Genomic DNA, 16960 nt, shown 5'->3' with positions numbered 1-16960 from the left:
AAGGGAGAACATGATGTTCAAAGAGGTTTTTCGTGGTGGAAGTAACTTCAGGTGGAAAATACGGGAAAGCAAAGAACTGGGTCTGATTATAAGTGAACTCATCTATCTGAAGTTCACTGTGCAAACGGTTTGCCATTTGTTCTGAAGTTCATTCTGTGGAACTATGCTTCTTATAGAAGCAGAATGGCCTGCGGACGTCCCAGGACGTGGCAATGTCAATTTTTTTTTTTTTTTTTTTAATTTGAGAGAGATGCAGTGAGAGAGAACATGAGCGAGGAGGTGGTCAGAGAGAGAAGCAGACTCCCGGTGGAGCTGGGAGCCCGATACGGGACTCGATCCCGGGACTCCAGGATCATGACCTGAGCCGAAGGCAGTCGTCCAACCAACTGAGCCACCCAGGCGTCCCGGCAATGTCAATTCTGAGCTTATTCGGCCACTGCCGAAAGCCTACAGACGCAGCTAGTTCTTTCCCTCTTAGAGGCGACAGTAAACAAGGATGGTAATGAAAAAGCTACAAATTGGAGGACAAGTTTTGGTGTTAAATTTATGGTTACCCTGGGAGCAATTTTGTTCATTTAGAGCAAAAGAGATTAAGGAAGAGGTAGATGAGTGAGCGAAGGCAGGTCTGGCGCCCATGGGGTCACCAAGGCTGCACTGATGCAGCTGCCCAGCCTGCAGTTACCTTTATTGCTGGTCCGGGAGCCACGTCGTCCAAGACGTGAGCACAGATATTAATCACCTTCAGCAGGTGCGAGAAAAGCTGTTCCACCATGGGCACCAGGGTCCGGTCACCCAGAGCTGGCCAGACCTCTTCCTGCTTGGCAGTTGCTGGGCTGACCTCTTCTTCGGAGGTCCATGAACTTCTCAGAGATTTGGGGGCACTGGCTGTGATACGGTACAAGGAGGGGTAGAGAAATCACCAGGGAAGCTGAGTCACTGAGACCCGCCCCCTTTGAGTTTGCTGGACAGCTCCACTGTGTGGTCACCTACTCCCTCCAACTGCAAATGGACTTGCATGAATGTCACCCCCAGATGCACACCCACCCCTGATGTGCCAATCACCCCAGGCCCTCTGGACCTTTACAGCCAAAGTTCCACTGGTGGCCACGGCCTACTGCTCCTGCCCTTCAGAATCTTCCCCCCACCAGCCCACAGACGGGATCTTGTTGAGACTCTCTCTCTTGCCTCGACTGTGCCATGAACCTTCCAAGTGGGTTTCCCTACCTTGTCCTCCAAGCCACACTCAGGCCCGCGGAGGGACCCTGCCCTGGGCTAGGCTGTGAGGCAATTCTGTGACCTCCCACAGCAAACACACAGTCCTCCATAATGAACCAGCACCCCACACCCACCAAGTTCAGGGCCCTCCTTCCTCACGGCCCACACTCTCCATCCCGGACCTCACCTGACATCCCAGACAACTCACAGTCCTCAGATGTCACACAACTTTTCATGTCTCCATACCTTCGAACAGGCTATGCCCTCCACCTGGGGTGCCCTTTCCTGCCAGCCCCTAAGACCTGCCTTCTGTGCTGGGCACCCACAAGAGAGTGGCTATGGCCTCCTGGGACTGCCCCTGGACTACGTGTTTCCCCACTGACCCACAGCTGACTGGAGAACAGCCCACACAGCATGCTATCTTACAGCCATGGTGCCTGCTGAAATGAAATTAGAAATAATTTCACCTGTAGCCAACTAAGGGTCTGCACAGGGAAAGGCTTCTTCAAACTACTCAGTCAGAACAGCTGCCCATAACACACACCAGTTGGTCAAGTTGGATGCTCCAACTAGAGGATCAAACCATCGCTGGAGTAATTTCCCTCTGTGCGTTCATCACCCCACCCCCAGAAGGAACCCAAAAGCTCTAGACTGCAAGTCCCTGTTTCAGCTCAGCACCAGTACCTGCAAGCAAGTTTCCAGCTAAAATCAAAGCATCCTGATGGGCTGAGAGATCCAGTGGGAACCACGCTGACGAGAGCAAGGTGAGGATCATCGTGGCCATGCCAACAGTACAGCTCTTTCTCAACTCGTCGGAGGCGCTCAGTGGGGGCACCCTGGAAGCAGACATGTTGCCAGGTGAAATGACAAAAATTTTAAATCAAACAGTCCTGCCTTCTTGAATGAACCAGGAAGAAGACATGTCACTGTATGTTTTGTACTAGATCATAAAGTTACTTCACTATTGTTAACTAACATTCTGTCAGTAAAACACAGCTCCATGAAAACCACTGACAAAGGAAACCAGGCAGCAGATCTGATTAAAACCACTGAACTGTTTTTTTATAACTTTTTCGCTTTCTCTGGATTTTGACTTAGCATATTTTACTCCAATGCCAAAGTTGCTCAGAGTCAGATCAAGGTGCTGAAGCTCTGACTGGAAACTGTAGTTGCTCAGTAACCACCCGTGGACAAAGGGAAGCAAGCACTCCGGACCAGCAATCCAGCCGCTCCACGCAAATGTTAGCCGACCACACGCTGACACACGCAAGACGTCTGTAGATGCTTCCAAACATGATGGGGAGTCACCAAAATGCTTCTCAGAAATCAGTACACATAATAAAAGCTTACTCCTCAGTACTGTAAGAGATTCGAAATTATTTCACAAATGCTATTAGGGCCATCTACTGGAAGAAAGTCATTTTTAAATAAAAACTGCTCAGATGAGCCTGACAGTTCCTATAGTCCATCAGGATTTTGTACAACGGGACACGTCTGATTTCAAACAAAGAATGTTCCTAAGTTTCTAGTACATAGTGTAGACATTTGGAGAGAATTAAACCAATCAGAAACATCTTGCCTGGGGCGCCTGGGTGGCTCAGTAGGTTAAAGCCTCTGCCTTCGGCTCAGGTCATGATCCCATGATCCCGGGGTCCTGGGATAGAGGCCTGCCTCAGGCTCTCTGCTCAGCAGGGAGCCTGCCTCCCCCTCTCTCTCTGCCTGCCTCTCTGCCTACCTGTGATCTCTGTCAAATAAATAAATAAAATCTTTAAAGAAAAAACAAAAAAAAAGGAAACATCTTGCCAGCATATGTGAATTCTCCAAAATGAACCTACAAATGACACCCTGAAACCCTCCAAGGCACTGAAGAGTGAGCATCTGACACCCATGAGAATCCCAGCAAATCTAGACTTCCCGAGAGCCTTATCCCTAGTTTCCCATACAGCTAACAGGGCAAAAGCAAGGATTCCACTGGGTGCTTTTTTCCAAAAGGTCACACTGATAAAAGATTTAAGAAAGAAAACAGGGGATTCCAACTATAATGTCTGTATCACCTGAGTATAGATAACAATATGCTGAGAAAAATACATACCCACAATGCCAACCTAAACTCCAAATGCAGACGGGAAAGGCTGTTGAAAGGAGACACAGAGCTTCACAGCACCCAAACTAAAGGAGAAAAGGACAATAACATCACACCCATGTACACAAAACATTTATTAAATTGAACGTTTCATCCTTCATAAAAAGTACAATAAACACATAAATGAGGTCTGTGTCTGACAATATCTGTCCTACCCTGGTATCAATTCATCCTTCCAAGACAGAGTGGGACAGGCAGAACACAGGTTCTAAGGAGAGCCCATTGTGTGCCATCAAGATAGGCCCGCAGCGGGCACAACCCTTCCCCTCCCTGCCTTAGTGCCCTTCCTCCCCGCCCCTGCTCTGCTCCTGCACCCAAGCTCACTGACATCCATCTCCTGACCTGACTGCAAGGACCACAAGGGCAGAGACCCTCATGTGTTTACATCCCAAGTCTAAAACAGTGCCCACCACATGAAGCCACAATAGATACAGTAAGTGAAGTTTATGATATTTTAAACAAATCAAAGGAAGACCAAACCAGAGAGGCCAAATAATATTTAGGTTTAAAAGACACTTATGTACTTAGGAGGATAGCCTAATTCTAATTGTTGGCGTTTTCTACAACAGGCAAGCATTTCTTCCATCACATAAAACAATAAGGTTTAACCTAGTGATCCGCAAATTAACACTACTTTGTACAACAGTCTCTATTTCTGACTATGAAAGTTACCCTTGTTCATTTTAGAAAATTTGTAAATATCTGAAAAATATAAAGAAGGAAACAAAGATCACAATCCGAAAACTGGCCATTTTTAGCCAGTCACTCTCCTGAGTATGTGAGGAGGGTACATGCGTGGCAGGGACTTCTGCACAGAGATGGGATTACACACAGGCACACTCCAACCCCACCGCCCTGTAGCACTACACCGTCCCCGAAGCCCATGTCATCTACTGTGTAATAAATATGCTACCGTATGCAGAGTCTCATCAGAATCAGAACTTAATCATTGTGCATTCCTGGACATCACAGTCCTTTTCCAACGTCAGCGTCACAGGAAATGACACAGGTGAGTACGTTATACAAACACCTTTGCCGGCATTTCTGATTTCTTCCCCTAAGGGCCCATCACACATCACAGACTCAGTTATAGCAGAGGCATTCTGAACTTCTGACACATTACCAACTCTGATCATGGTAGTTTTTATTCTCACGTTTATGTCCTCCTGCACTGGTTGAGGTTTTTATACAAAGAGCACTATTACTTTAATAACCAGGAAAAAAAATAGTGTACTTCTCCATTAGAATACACCAAGATTCTGCTCCAAGAAGCACCAGTTCTTAGCGAGCCCCACAAATGCGAGCTCTCATGTAGCAGCTCACCACGAAGAACCAACTGCCAGAACCACCCAGGGTCAACTTCGCCAAGGCCATCCAAGGAGACTTACGGTGAGTGCACGCGTGGTCGACGTGACCAGTTCACGGGAAACGGCCGCAATGACTCTGGAGAGGTTGTTTTCCACTGTGACGTCTGTCATGGTTGGCAGTAAGTTATAGCCTCTGTATATTCTAATGAGAAAAACATGGAGACTTAAAATCTACTATTAAAGCTTACGATACTTCTAAAATTCAAAGGGCATTTCTAAGTTTGAGATTAAGACCTATGAGACATCCTAGCAGTCTTGACTTTGATGTGAAAGACAGACACGAAGTGAACCTGGGCACTACAGTGGTCACAGGAAGTCCTCTCCAGGCCCTGGCCCACCCTGAACACCCACATCCCGGCGCCCCCCCAGCATCCCCCACCGCTCCCCACCACAGCCTCGCAGCCACCTCTCCACACTTTAAGCCACCTCTTCAAACTTTAAGTCAAAAACCTCCTTGAAGCTGGTCCTGATTCCCTGAAAGATGAAAGTGCCCTTCCCAACATCGCCCTCACAGCACACCCCAATGCCAGCCACTTGCTGAGGTCCTGCATGGACTCTGAGTCCCTGCCTTGGTTACCAGCGGCGCCTGAGCAGAACCAGCGCTGGAGTCACTTCTGAATCTCCAGGTATCCTCAGAACCCAACAATAAAACTCAGAAGACTTCTTTTCTTCCTGCATCAATTCTCAGAGAGCGGGCAGTGAAGGTGCCAATGGCACTGCAGCCTGGCCACGGAGCTTTCTATGCAAGAACCAGGACAACACAGCCCGAGGCCAGAGGCCAGCCTGCATGTAAAACTGGAGAGACTTTCAAAGTTGGAGCAAGGAACCAATTCTAACACGATGCTAGACTCATCTCTGCTGGCATTTCCTGAGATGATGCTCAGCAACAGCAACTTACCCTAAGCTTGTCCAACTCCGGGTGAGATCCTCTCATACTGCTTTTGCAATCTTAAAGGAATATTTAGCCCGAATCTTCTCAGAGAAAAGAAAAGGCCACTTCTTAGATTTACATAAAGGGAATTCTCTGAGAAAATTATTTCCGTGTGTTTTTTAAAAGCAACCTTTACGTGAGAAGAGATGACAGCTATCGAGGGAAGAACTTCCACATCTGATTGGCCTGAGTTCCAAATCCGTAACAAAAGCAATCAAGCAAACATCTCAGACCTGATGTCCAAGCTTTTAAAAAAAAATTCCTACTAATAGAAAGGACAGCTACAAATAAAACTCATTTTTAAAATAACATTTAAAACACAAGGAGTTAAACCTGCATGACAGTCTTTTACGATCACTTCTGCAGCCTTCTTCGCAAACTAAGATCCATAAGACTGACTGATTCATTAAAGCATTTCTGGGTCAACGACTGCACAGTGCGTGCGCTGGTCCAAGAGCTGAAGAGAGCGGGCTGTGTGCGCCCATGGCAGCAGCCACTAAAAGCATCTCCCAGCCAACGTGAACAGCAGTAACTGCAGCGATCCACACTAGTGGATAGTCCTAAATAACACAGCCCAGGCCCCTGAAAGTTGAGGAGATGACAACCTCACCATACTATTCACCAGCAACACAAATGAAGCGAAAAAGTTACCGGACAGATTTCTAGAAAAGATACAGCCTAAGTGTCACACACAAAAATACACTTTGAGAACTCGTCTGGTAGTGAGTGGACTGGAAGATTCATGAAGTCTTGCTGTGACTATGCCAGAGCTTCCTAAATGAAGACAGGCGGCAAATCTCAGAAAGGACGGACACCCTACCAAAGGGGACCACCTACGCAAACGCCCTCACCTGACTCTACCTCTCTGGAAAGCACAATGTATCAAGAAAGCCCCCCATGACATCCCCGCACGCAGCGCGCATACCTGGTGATGGTGCTGACAGAGAAGTGAGATGGAGGCTGAGTCTCGTGCATGAGGAGCTTCAGGTAAACACTGCTTTGATCTCTCGCCACAGCCACGACGGGGTCGGCTTGTCCTTGGTCGCATTTATAGAACAGTTTCGGGACAAGCCTGAAACAGAAGTGGAGTGCATTCACTGATAGGGTCTGAGCCACACCTGCGCTGCACCACCCTCCTGTGTCGAGGTGGGGAGGCCTGAAACGCGGTCTAGCTGCAAACAGCTGCTCCCGCCTTGGGGGGGTCCCCCAGCCCAGCAAAGGGTGCTGCCAGTCCCAGGACCAACCGCCCACACACCAGTTACGACACCTCTGCCATAATCAGGTGCCATACTTCCTTTCTGCCTGCCTTATGCTTTAGAAGCTTTCTCTACATACAATAAAAGGCTCAGATTTCAAGTTCTCCTTCTTATCCTCTTCAGCAAGACAAACAGGTACGTGTCTCCCCCATCCACGGAGAGTACCAAGCACAGAGCGGATCTGAACACCAGTAGCCGGCCCCTACTCGTTTCTGCAATTCTGCCTGCAAATCCATCCCACACACTCCCAGATAGCAAAGCTCCAGCAGAAGCCCCTCACAAATCTATACTCCACTCAAAAGCAGAGTACCGGAGTGCGTGGGGGGCTCAGTCATGATCTCAGGGTCCTGGGATCGAGCCCCGGGTTAGGCTCCCTGTTGAGCAGGAAGCCTGCTTCTCCCTCTGCTGCTCCCCCTGCTTGTGTTCCCTCTCCCGCTGCATCTCTCAAATGAACATATAGTATCTTTAAAAAAAAATTTTTTTTAATGCAGAATACAGGCAACATTTCCTAAGAGAACAGAAGGGCCCATTTCTGCAATCGGCAGTGTGTGTTCTGCAGGAAGTGTGTTCATATGCTTTCGGACGGGGCTCATAACTCGTAGAAACAATCAACTACCTACTCACATTGGTCTGCAAACCCCAGTATCTTTAATAAAATCTCTCTTTTGTGGCGACCTGGTCATAAGCACAACTTCTTAAGGTAAAATAAATGGCTATCATTTGCAGAAAGAGGGAAAGGTTCAAAATCATTGTAGGCAAGTCACACTAATCCAGCTAAGTGCAAGAAAAAGTACACCTCACAAGTAATCAAAGAAATACGCAAATGACAATACTGAAAACAGAAAAGATACACATCAAAATAAAACCTTGGTTTTCAGTCATTTGATCACAGAGATTTTGATTTCCTCTTTTATATTTTTCCTAAACTTTGTTAAGTAAACATGTATTACTTCAAAAAGATGAGGTATTTTTCAGGACACCTGGGTGGCTCAGTCAGTTAAACATCTGTCTGCCTTCGGCTCAGGTCATGATCCCAGGGTCCTGGGATCAATTCCCACATGGAGCTCCCTGCTCGGTGAGCCTGCTTCTCCCTCTCTCTCTGCCTGCTACTCCCCCTGCTATACTCTCTCTCTCTATCAAATAAATAAATAAAAACTTAAAAAAAAAATACCAATTTCTGCTTCAACAACTGATACATACTTAACTTTTTTTTTTTAATCTTTTTTTGGTGAGAAGAATCGGGCACAATTATATTCTGGTCAATAAGAGACCAGTATGTTTCTGGAGAGCAATTTCACAGGAAGTACCAAAACCCATTAAAAAAAATCCACTTCTAGGGGCACCTGGGTGGCTCAGTCGGTTAAAGTGGCTACCTTCAGCTCTGGTCATGATCCTAGGGGCCTGAGATCAAGCCCCACGTGGGGTTCCCCGCTCACAGGAGAACCTGCTTCTCCCTCTTCCTCTGCCTTCTGCTCTGCCTACTGTACTCTCTCACTCTGTCAAATAAATAAATAGAATCTTACAAACAAACAAAAACCACTTCTAGGTACCGACCCCAAAAAATGAGAACATGTGTCCACACAATGTCTTGTGGGCAGATGTTCAGCCAGTACAATCCACAGTGGCCACAAAAGTGGAAGTAATATCAGCCTTGCAGTGATGGGGTCATGGAAATGTTCTAAAACTGGGATTGTGGTGATGGTTACACAAATCTCTATGTTTACTACAAATCACTAAATCGTACACTTAAAATGGGTGAATGTGAAGGGACACAAAATCATACTTCAGTAAAGCTATGAAAAATTAAAAACAAAACAAAACAAAAAAACCCACAACACCAGAAAGCTTGGCCTAGTAACTAAACTTCCAGGAATTAATTCTCAGAAAAAAATGTATACATCAGCATTTATGTATAACAATATTCACAAGCATTATTCATTTTGTAAGTCATAGAAAACTTACTGTCCAACCAAATAATATTTACATAAAAGTTTATCACAACTACAGAATAAGACACTGGCCACTCACTATATTTCTTTTTCTGAAACAGTATGCGTGGCCTTCACCAATCTCACTCTGTAGGACATGTCATGTAATTCAGTGCAAACATACGAACATATCTGAATACAGGGGGCGGCTCCAGATATCATTGGCAGAATCAGGTATTTTTTGTTTTTTTGTTTTTTAGAAGAGTCTGATAGCAGGAAGATGCGATAACATAGTACATGAAATGATCGGATCACTGAATTGCAAAATTGATCCCAATTTTGTAGAAGAGACTCATGCACAGGCAATACTCAACACATTCACAGTGATTGTCTCCATAGGCAGAGCCAAAGGAGATTTCTATGTTCTTCTTTGTGCTCTTTCCTACATTCTAAACTTCTCACAATGAAAGCACATCACTTTTGGAGGCTAGCCCTGTTTTCACCCTCACTTTATTTATTATTTTTTTAAGATTTTATTTATTTATTTGACAGAGAGAGAGATCACAGGTAGGCAGAGAGTCAGGCAGAGAGAGAGAGGGAAGCAGGCTCCCCGCTGAGCAGGGATGCTGAGGCAGATGTGGGGCTCGATCCCAGGACCCAGAGACCATGACCTGAGCCGAAGGCAGTGGCTTAATCCACTGAGCCACCCAGGCGCCCCTCACCCTCACTTTAGACTCCTGGTCTTTTCTGATGCTTTCAGAGGAGCTGAAAGTGAGCGTCCAGGATCCGGGAATGCTGACCTACTCTCAGATAACCAAGCTCCCCTCCACCTACCACTTTGCACTTCCACCAAAGAGAGCAAAGAGAGAAAATGGGTGGTAGATACCTTATCAAGGCCGCTGCCGCAACATGCCGCACCCTGGGGTCCTCGTCCCCGAGCAGATAGATGACCACATCATGGAGCACTCGTTCTTGCAGTTTTAAAAGCTTCAGAGAGAAGAAAACAAAAACAGATACGACATCTGTCTTTAAGCCCATTTCATGTAAGATACTTTGGAAGGCCCCTGAGGGAATGCTCACGACCACTAGTCTTAAATTCACACACACAAGCATGACTGTCACAACCTGAATCGCAGGGTCAGTCTAGAACAGAGCATGCTCAGAGGAGACCCACACCCCTGAGAAGGCACGACTCCTGGAAGCTACGACATGGCCTCACAAAAATGAACTGCTTACCCCTGTGTAATGATGGGTCCCTCTGTGCAGGTTTTCTGCTTTTGCCTCCAAAAAGCTCACCAACCTAACAAAAGAACATTTTTAACATGAAACAATTTAGTGACTCCATGGACACCCACTGTCCACCTGCACAACCCTGACACGCAGGACACAGAGGGCGGCTCAGAGGGGGCTGGTCCTGCCGCCCAGAAGACCACAGAGGGAGCACGATCTCAGACCCATGGAAGGACCAAGGTTTTTAAGTAAGTGGACTTCATATTCCTCTCCTCATTTCAGACTTAGTAAACTGTTTTCTTCAAAATAAATACTAATAATCTCATACTGTGAGAGACTCCAAGGGGCCTCAGAGTAAGCTCAGCCACCAGGGGAGGGGCCTGCTGACTCCAGGGAGGGGCTGCACAGCCTCTGGCAGGTTCCTTGCCCCTGGCCCAGGGTCCCTCCCAGCAGCCAAAGCTGAGAGCAACCCCTCATTCAGAGAGACATGCTGAGAGAGAAAGAAACTACCCACTAGCCGCTCAGGGGCACTAGCCCTGAGCCTGGCACACAGCAAGCACATTGTAACAGCTGCGTGGAAAACACCCAAACGCCTGGATAATAGAAGAAATTTCCCCTCCCAAAAGACATCTTAAGCCAAACTTGTTCTTAGAAAATGCAAAAGGTATCACGTTATTTTTTAATTGCAACAAAGTACAGATGAGCTGTGTGACCTAAGTTCGGTATAATGAGGATGTTCCTTTTGTCCACATGAGCAAGAGTGATGGCAGTCTGAGCTCTCCTGTACCCTCCATCCATGCCACTCAGGTGACTGAGACCACCAGAAAGACCTAATCCTCCACCTGTATTGTAAAACCCCAAGCACAAAGCAAGCTGAGGAGGAAAGCAGCATCAGCTCTCCACGCCACCCAGACTCCCAACTCACAGGTGACTTGACGACCATCATGAATGAACACCTGAAGCAATGACCCAGGTCTCTCAGTTCCTGGCCCGAACTCCTGAGCAGCTTTGGTTTACAGACCTAAGGAACCTGATTCATCACTCACCTAAAGTCAATCTCTGCAAGAGTCTCGAGAAGCTCTGTCCTCACCAGCCAGTAGGAGCTGTCCCTCAGAGTCAGCAAGTCGGTGACCAGTTGTAGCCCCAGTTCGCTGTGGCTGCTGCTGCAAAGACTCGTGACACAGTGCTGGAATACAAGGTCGCCATGTGATGGGGTCAGGCTCAGCGCCACCACTGCCTCCTGATGGTTCCGACAGCATGAGCATGCGTGGTGTTCCCATTTCCTCCTCCTCTCACCGTGGCAGGGATGCTGAACTTTCCCCAGGTCCCTCAGAAATGTCCTTAACTCGTTTAGCAATAAACATGTCCCCTCCCCATCACCGTATGTCCTCCTTCCTCCCACTGCTGTCTTAGTCAAGGCCTCTACTCCCAGACACCAATTTTGTGACCGCAGAGCAGGGGTAAACCTGTTCTAAAACAAGCCTCAGCAAAGGGGAGCCGGGCCCTTTGCTAAGCAGCCCTGTACTCCACAGGGGGCCCCCACCCCAGCCCACCCCCCGGCACAGGCCCTCTGGCTGTGCCCTCCCCTCCCCTCAGGGCACACAGCAGATGCGAGTGGACTCAAGGTCAGAGACCTGCTGTGCTCCCGCAGACAAAGAGCAACTGAAACCTGACAATCATCTGGAATTAAGGAACACTTCCTGCCATGACATTCTGAAAAGGGAAGGTATCCTATTCATGTGACAACTGTCAGGGTTTTCCTTTGATCTTTACTAGTTAACCATTAGTGTTGGTAACTGGCCAGCTGTGATTCACAGACCAGCTGATCTAAAAAGGTCTAGCACGCCACCGCGTCCAGACCGGGTGTGCTGTGTGCTGCAGGGACACGGCACGGAGCTCACTGAACAACGTCGCAGCCCCCCGGCCCCCAACTCAGCACCCTGTGGGCCCAAGAGTGCCGGTGGGGTTTAATTCAACAGGTTTTACCCTCCATGTTGGCCAAGTGTATGTCTAAATAGACCCTTTATGAAAAGAAACATTTCAAACAAACACTTGGAGTACTGAAACTCCCGCGACACCCTAGGAAACAAACCTGACTGGTGACACCTGCTTTCTGCAGCGGCATGGCAGACACACACACGGCTGCTACTGTTTACAGCTTTGCAACGTCTATGACTATTTAGTATTAAGCCCGATTTTAGTTATAACAGTGGCAAAATCTGCTAATCAAAGAACTGACTTCCACAAAAGATGACACTTACCCTCACAGCTGTACAAGCCAACTTGCAAGTCACAGAAGATTCATCCTTCAAAGTTTTCTGCAGCAAAGGAATGCAGTCCACCACAGAAAATGTATTTCCTGACCAGAAGAGCAAATAGTAAGTACCTTTACATAAACTTGAACTTGGGCATTCTACCTAGAAAATGCACTGGAAACTCTACCATTACCTGTCAAGGATCTGACGGTGCCCATCCAGTCCCCCACTTGGAAGCGGGACCTGCTGAGGATGGAGGAGATGAGGGTCCCACAGAGAACAGCCGTGGCTCCTCTGACCTGGGGGTCTCCGTGATCAATGTAGTTCAGGATGTCTGACACATACTGCTCCTCTGTAGAGATAAATTGCCCAGCCACTATACAAGCCCCTACTATCAACTTTCTAACTCAGAACAAAAGCTTCATTCTCAGGAAAGAGGGAAAAAAAGAAAGGGGGGGGGCAATCCAAATCTAGAAGAGACTTGAATATTAATAGCCATGAGCAGTAAAAAAAATACGGTGAGGTTTAAGGATTCTAGATTCATCACAGGTCTGCTATCACTTCAACACAACAGATGTTCTGGACTATAATTCCAGGTTGCCAACCAATAATAAAATTCCAAGATTTCACTTCCAAAAAAAAAAAAAAAGATTAGAGAAATTCAAACTAGTCCACACTTACCTAATATGAATTCAAAAGCACAAGTGTGTCCCCTTGCCCAAGGAAAGGGGGAGAAGGCAGGAGGATAATTTTAGAAGTGTGGCTCCTCCCCCATCTACTCCACCATGAGAGTGGGTCCCAGAGCATGTGCTACAGGAGCTGGATCTGCGGCTGCTCTGCTCGTCTCGGCTGCCACTTGTCTCTGAGTGTGAACATCTGGCATGGCTGAGTGTGACCCAAAGCAATTTTGATTATACACGATTTGTGCTTTTGGTAAAAATGCAGTATGTATGTAAAGTGGCTCTTATGTTCCCACTTATCTACTGTCTCGTCACGTGTGTTTAAATGAAATGCTGCATCGACAGGGAGTCCAAAAAGCAAAAAGCACTATTTATGAGTTTTATATGGAGCTATAACACAATTCAAAAATACCACAAATCAACTCAGAACACATATTACTCTAAACCACAACAGCCAAAAAAATGGTCTGAAGTAGTTTCCAAAGTACCGACTAAATGTGAGGGACAAGCCATGAACTTGTAACATACCAGGGTGCTCCATGGTGTCAAGAGGCACTTTATAAAGTTTGCTGAAGAAGGACTCGGGATGAAGGGCCACAGCAGCTCCCACACAGCTGAGCGCCAGCGCCTTCACACTGACCCTCACGTCCCTATCCGGAACCAACACTGCAAGGAAACCACTGAGGTCACCTTCCAAGCAACCAACATTTAGTTTCCACAGAAACAAAACTAGACCCAGTAACCCTACTCCCCCAGCATCCCCTCCCTTCTCCCATCAGTCAGTGAAAGCCACCGTTGGGCCCAGACTCTACTCCCTCCCTCTGCTACAGCAATGAGGCATAAATCAGCCACGAGGTGACCTTAAGATGTCAGTATTTCCTTCAGGTCTGTACCTGCCTTTCTATACTTACCATTTTTCTCCCCAGTCAGCAAAAATGAAGCAGACAGAAGGCGGACACAATGGACAAGAGGAACAGAATCGTCATCGGTAGACTGCCCTATGTCACCTTTGATCCGGCAAGGCTACAACACAGAAAGCAACACTTGTTGGTCTTAGGATCAAGGAACCAGCACATTCACTCACTAGTGTGTTCAACAAACAGGTCCAGAGCACCAATTATGCCAGGCGCTGGGCACACAGAGATGCCCATCTTTGTCCTCACAGACCATGGTGGAGCCCAATCAGAGCGGTCAGAGGCAGCTGAGCCACAGGGTCACATGGGCGGTGGCAGCGATGAGCTCAAGGTGCAGTGAGGACATGCTGGAGAGAAGGCAGCTGGGAGCCGGCACTCAGGAGAGGTTGCTCAGGCAAGAACAGCATGAGCCACCATCTAGAGGACAAAGGGCAGCTACTCAGGAAGAGGCAAGAGCCCTACGAATGCCCAGAGCTGAGAGGGGGCAGACCTGGCTGGGGCAGGACCTGGAAGGAAGCACAGAGGCTGCAGGATGACTGGGCATCTGCAGACGGACTAAGTTCGAAACTGTTCCCTGCCCTCAAGGAATTTAAAATTAACTGGGAAGAAAAGCCACTTACAGGTAAAAAGGTAAGCAATTCAGGGATATTTTACAAGCAATTCATCGGATAAAGTCAACAACAACAACAAAACCCAAACCTGATTAAAAACTAAGGGCTTGAACAGACATTTCTCCAAAGACAAAATACAATGGCCAGGAAGCATATGAAAAGATGTCCCACATCACTCATCATTAGGGAAATGTAAGTCAAAGCCACAGTGACATACAACCTCACTCCCAGTAGGATGGCTGCTCTCAAAAAAAGCCAGAAAATGACAAGCTTAGGTGAGGACCCACAAAAACCAGAACCCTGCGCGTGGCTGGTGGGAGCACAAACTGGTGTGGCCACTGTGGACAATGTGCGGAGGGTCCTCAAAAAAAACCTAAAACTAGAACTACCAGAGGACTCTGAAATTCCACTTCTGGGTGTCTATCCCAAAGAACCTAGAGCAGGGTCCTAAAGAGAAGCCTGCACCTCCAAGTTCACAGCAGCATCATTCACATCAACCAGAAGACAAGTAAACCCAAGGATCCATCAACGGATAAAGAGAACAAAATGGAGTCTGCACAGTGGAATATGCCTCAGTGTCAGAGAGGAAGGGAATCCTGACACATCCTACAATACAGATGAAGTCTGAGGACATTATACCCAGTTGACGTAAGCTAGTCACAAAAGAACAAATACCACATGGTTCCACCTGTAGGCCCGTCCTACAGTCCAGGGAGACACAAAGGAGATGGTGGGAGCCAAAGGCTGGGGAGAGGAAGGAATGGGGAGTTAGTGGCGAATGGGGACAGAGTTTCAGTCTGGGGAGAGGGAAAAGAGTTCTGGAGATGGAGGGTGGTGACAGCACTTACACCACCAGGGAGCGCACTTTGCACCGGTCACTCTGGCAAACTTTATATGTATTTTATGTAAACAAACAAATGTATTATTCCACAAACAAAAACAAGACATGCTGCAAGACAAAGCATGACCATCAAATGATCGGCCCAAGAAATCAGGTGAGGTAGCAATCAGTGTAAGACAAATCTGTCTGGGAAGGACTCTCAGGAGGCAGAACTTGAGCCAGTTCTCAAGGATCTGGGTAGTATCTGTAGAGGCAGAAAAGAGGAGCACACCTAGGAAGTGGTCACTACTTAAGGGGAAATAGGTGGGCAGAAGCTCAGAGATGGGAAAGCTAGAAGTAAGGCACACGGACAGGAGCCAGAGTAATCCTAAACACTCACAGAAGCTCAGAAGGCCAAGTGGTCTTCTGCCTAAACATCTCACCTTGTTTTCTTGATCTCCTGGTTCAGCAGCTTCATCTTTGGAGACAAATTTATCGATGCTGCTGTCAGAGGCCTGTCTGCTGTGGCCCATGCTTCTCAGTAAATGTGCTTGCTGAAGAGCTTCATAATCAGAGAAACTGAGATTGAGCGGCAAGTTTCCAATAAAAAAACCCAATATTCATATTTATGCAAAGTCCACATGAAAGTACAGGATTTAGATCAAGAACAAGGACAGTAATTCCTCAACTGACCTTCCTTATTTGCTATTTACAACTCAGAAAACAAAAATACTCTAAGATTTCTTCTTGGAAATCTTGACAACTAAAAATCTTGACATCTAACCCTGCGATGTCAGGGTTGAAGAAAATATTTCCACAGTGCACTGCTGAGGTCCACCTACCAACTGAAGAGCTTCGGAAAGCATCTGCATCTTCATCTGGAAGGACACCCGTGGCTTCCTCATCCTCGTCCGGTGGCTGTCCGATCTGCATCCCCGAATACTGGCTGTCAGCACCGTCTAACACCTGCACAGTATGAGAGGGGCTGGTGAGGGCTCTGAAGGTACATCACCAAGGGACAGGCTCTCCGACATGGAAAGGCAAAGGCAAAAATCACACGGACCACATCTCTCGTACTCACACAAAGGTCATTTCCTGAAATGTGCAGAGAGGTGTGCGTGTCCATGATCAGCTTCCTTGATCACACATTGCTACTACATTACAAAAAGCTTTATGACTATAAAAATGCCAAAGAAATTCCAACCTGAAAATTTCTCTTTGTGATATTAACAAAAAAAAACCTGAACAAAAATCTTTACCTTCACAAGCAAGTTTTACAATAAGTCAACAATGAGAAAAATCTTTAGAGAAATACCTTCTTTTAGACAAATACCTAACACTACACTAGGTTAGCTTCTAAATTGCCAGAACTAAATCAACTAAGTTTTAGACACAGTGTATCATACACTTGGCTGTAAATTTGAATTATGATCCATATTGTGAAACTTTACACATTCACTTGAAATCTCATGTAATTTACCTGAAAAACTGAGTGACAGAACCTCAATACATTAGCAGGAACTGAAATAAACTCTGCATTATTTTTAAAAAGTCATTCCGAGTCCCTAGCTATACCACACGTTCAAAATCAACCAAGAAAGAAATGATTT

At 46.8% G+C, this 16960-nt stretch overlaps 1 protein-coding gene across 4 annotated transcripts in view; it reads right to left on the bottom strand.

Moving 5' to 3' along the window:
- HTT (huntingtin) overlaps positions 1-16960 on the bottom strand; it is a 136323-nt gene that overhangs the window by 70277 nt on the left and 49086 nt on the right. For all 4 annotated transcript variants that reach the window (XR_006605262.1, XM_045075081.1, XM_045075083.1 and 1 more), the window contains 14 exons: positions 16193-16316; positions 15794-15912; positions 13917-14028; positions 13534-13671; positions 12519-12677; positions 12332-12429; positions 11117-11256; positions 10077-10140; positions 9727-9827; positions 6582-6728; positions 4747-4867; positions 3308-3384; positions 1900-2051; positions 683-885 (listed from right to left, as the gene is read on the bottom strand). Coding sequence is in view for 3 of the 4 variants with exons in the window: in XM_045075081.1 (XP_044931016.1) it covers positions 683-885; positions 1900-2051; positions 3308-3384; positions 4747-4867; positions 6582-6728; positions 9727-9827; positions 10077-10140; positions 11117-11256; positions 12332-12429; positions 12519-12677; positions 13534-13671; positions 13917-14028; positions 15794-15912; positions 16193-16316 (1755 nt within the window). In the remaining variant the exon portion in view is untranslated. The remainder of the gene's footprint in view (positions 1-682; positions 886-1899; positions 2052-3307; positions 3385-4746; positions 4868-6581; positions 6729-9726; positions 9828-10076; positions 10141-11116; positions 11257-12331; positions 12430-12518; positions 12678-13533; positions 13672-13916; positions 14029-15793; positions 15913-16192; positions 16317-16960) is intronic.

The sequence above is a fragment of the Mustela putorius genome, unplaced genomic scaffold (genome assembly GCF_011764305.1).
Source record: "Mustela putorius furo isolate JIRA1106 unplaced genomic scaffold, ASM1176430v1.1 tig00000083_pilon_pilon_pilon, whole genome shotgun sequence".
NCBI classification, from domain to species: domain Eukaryota; kingdom Metazoa; phylum Chordata; class Mammalia; order Carnivora; family Mustelidae; genus Mustela; species Mustela putorius.
The sequence above is the reverse complement of the archived record's forward strand: the minus strand, read 5'-3'. Positions and strand labels throughout refer to the sequence as shown.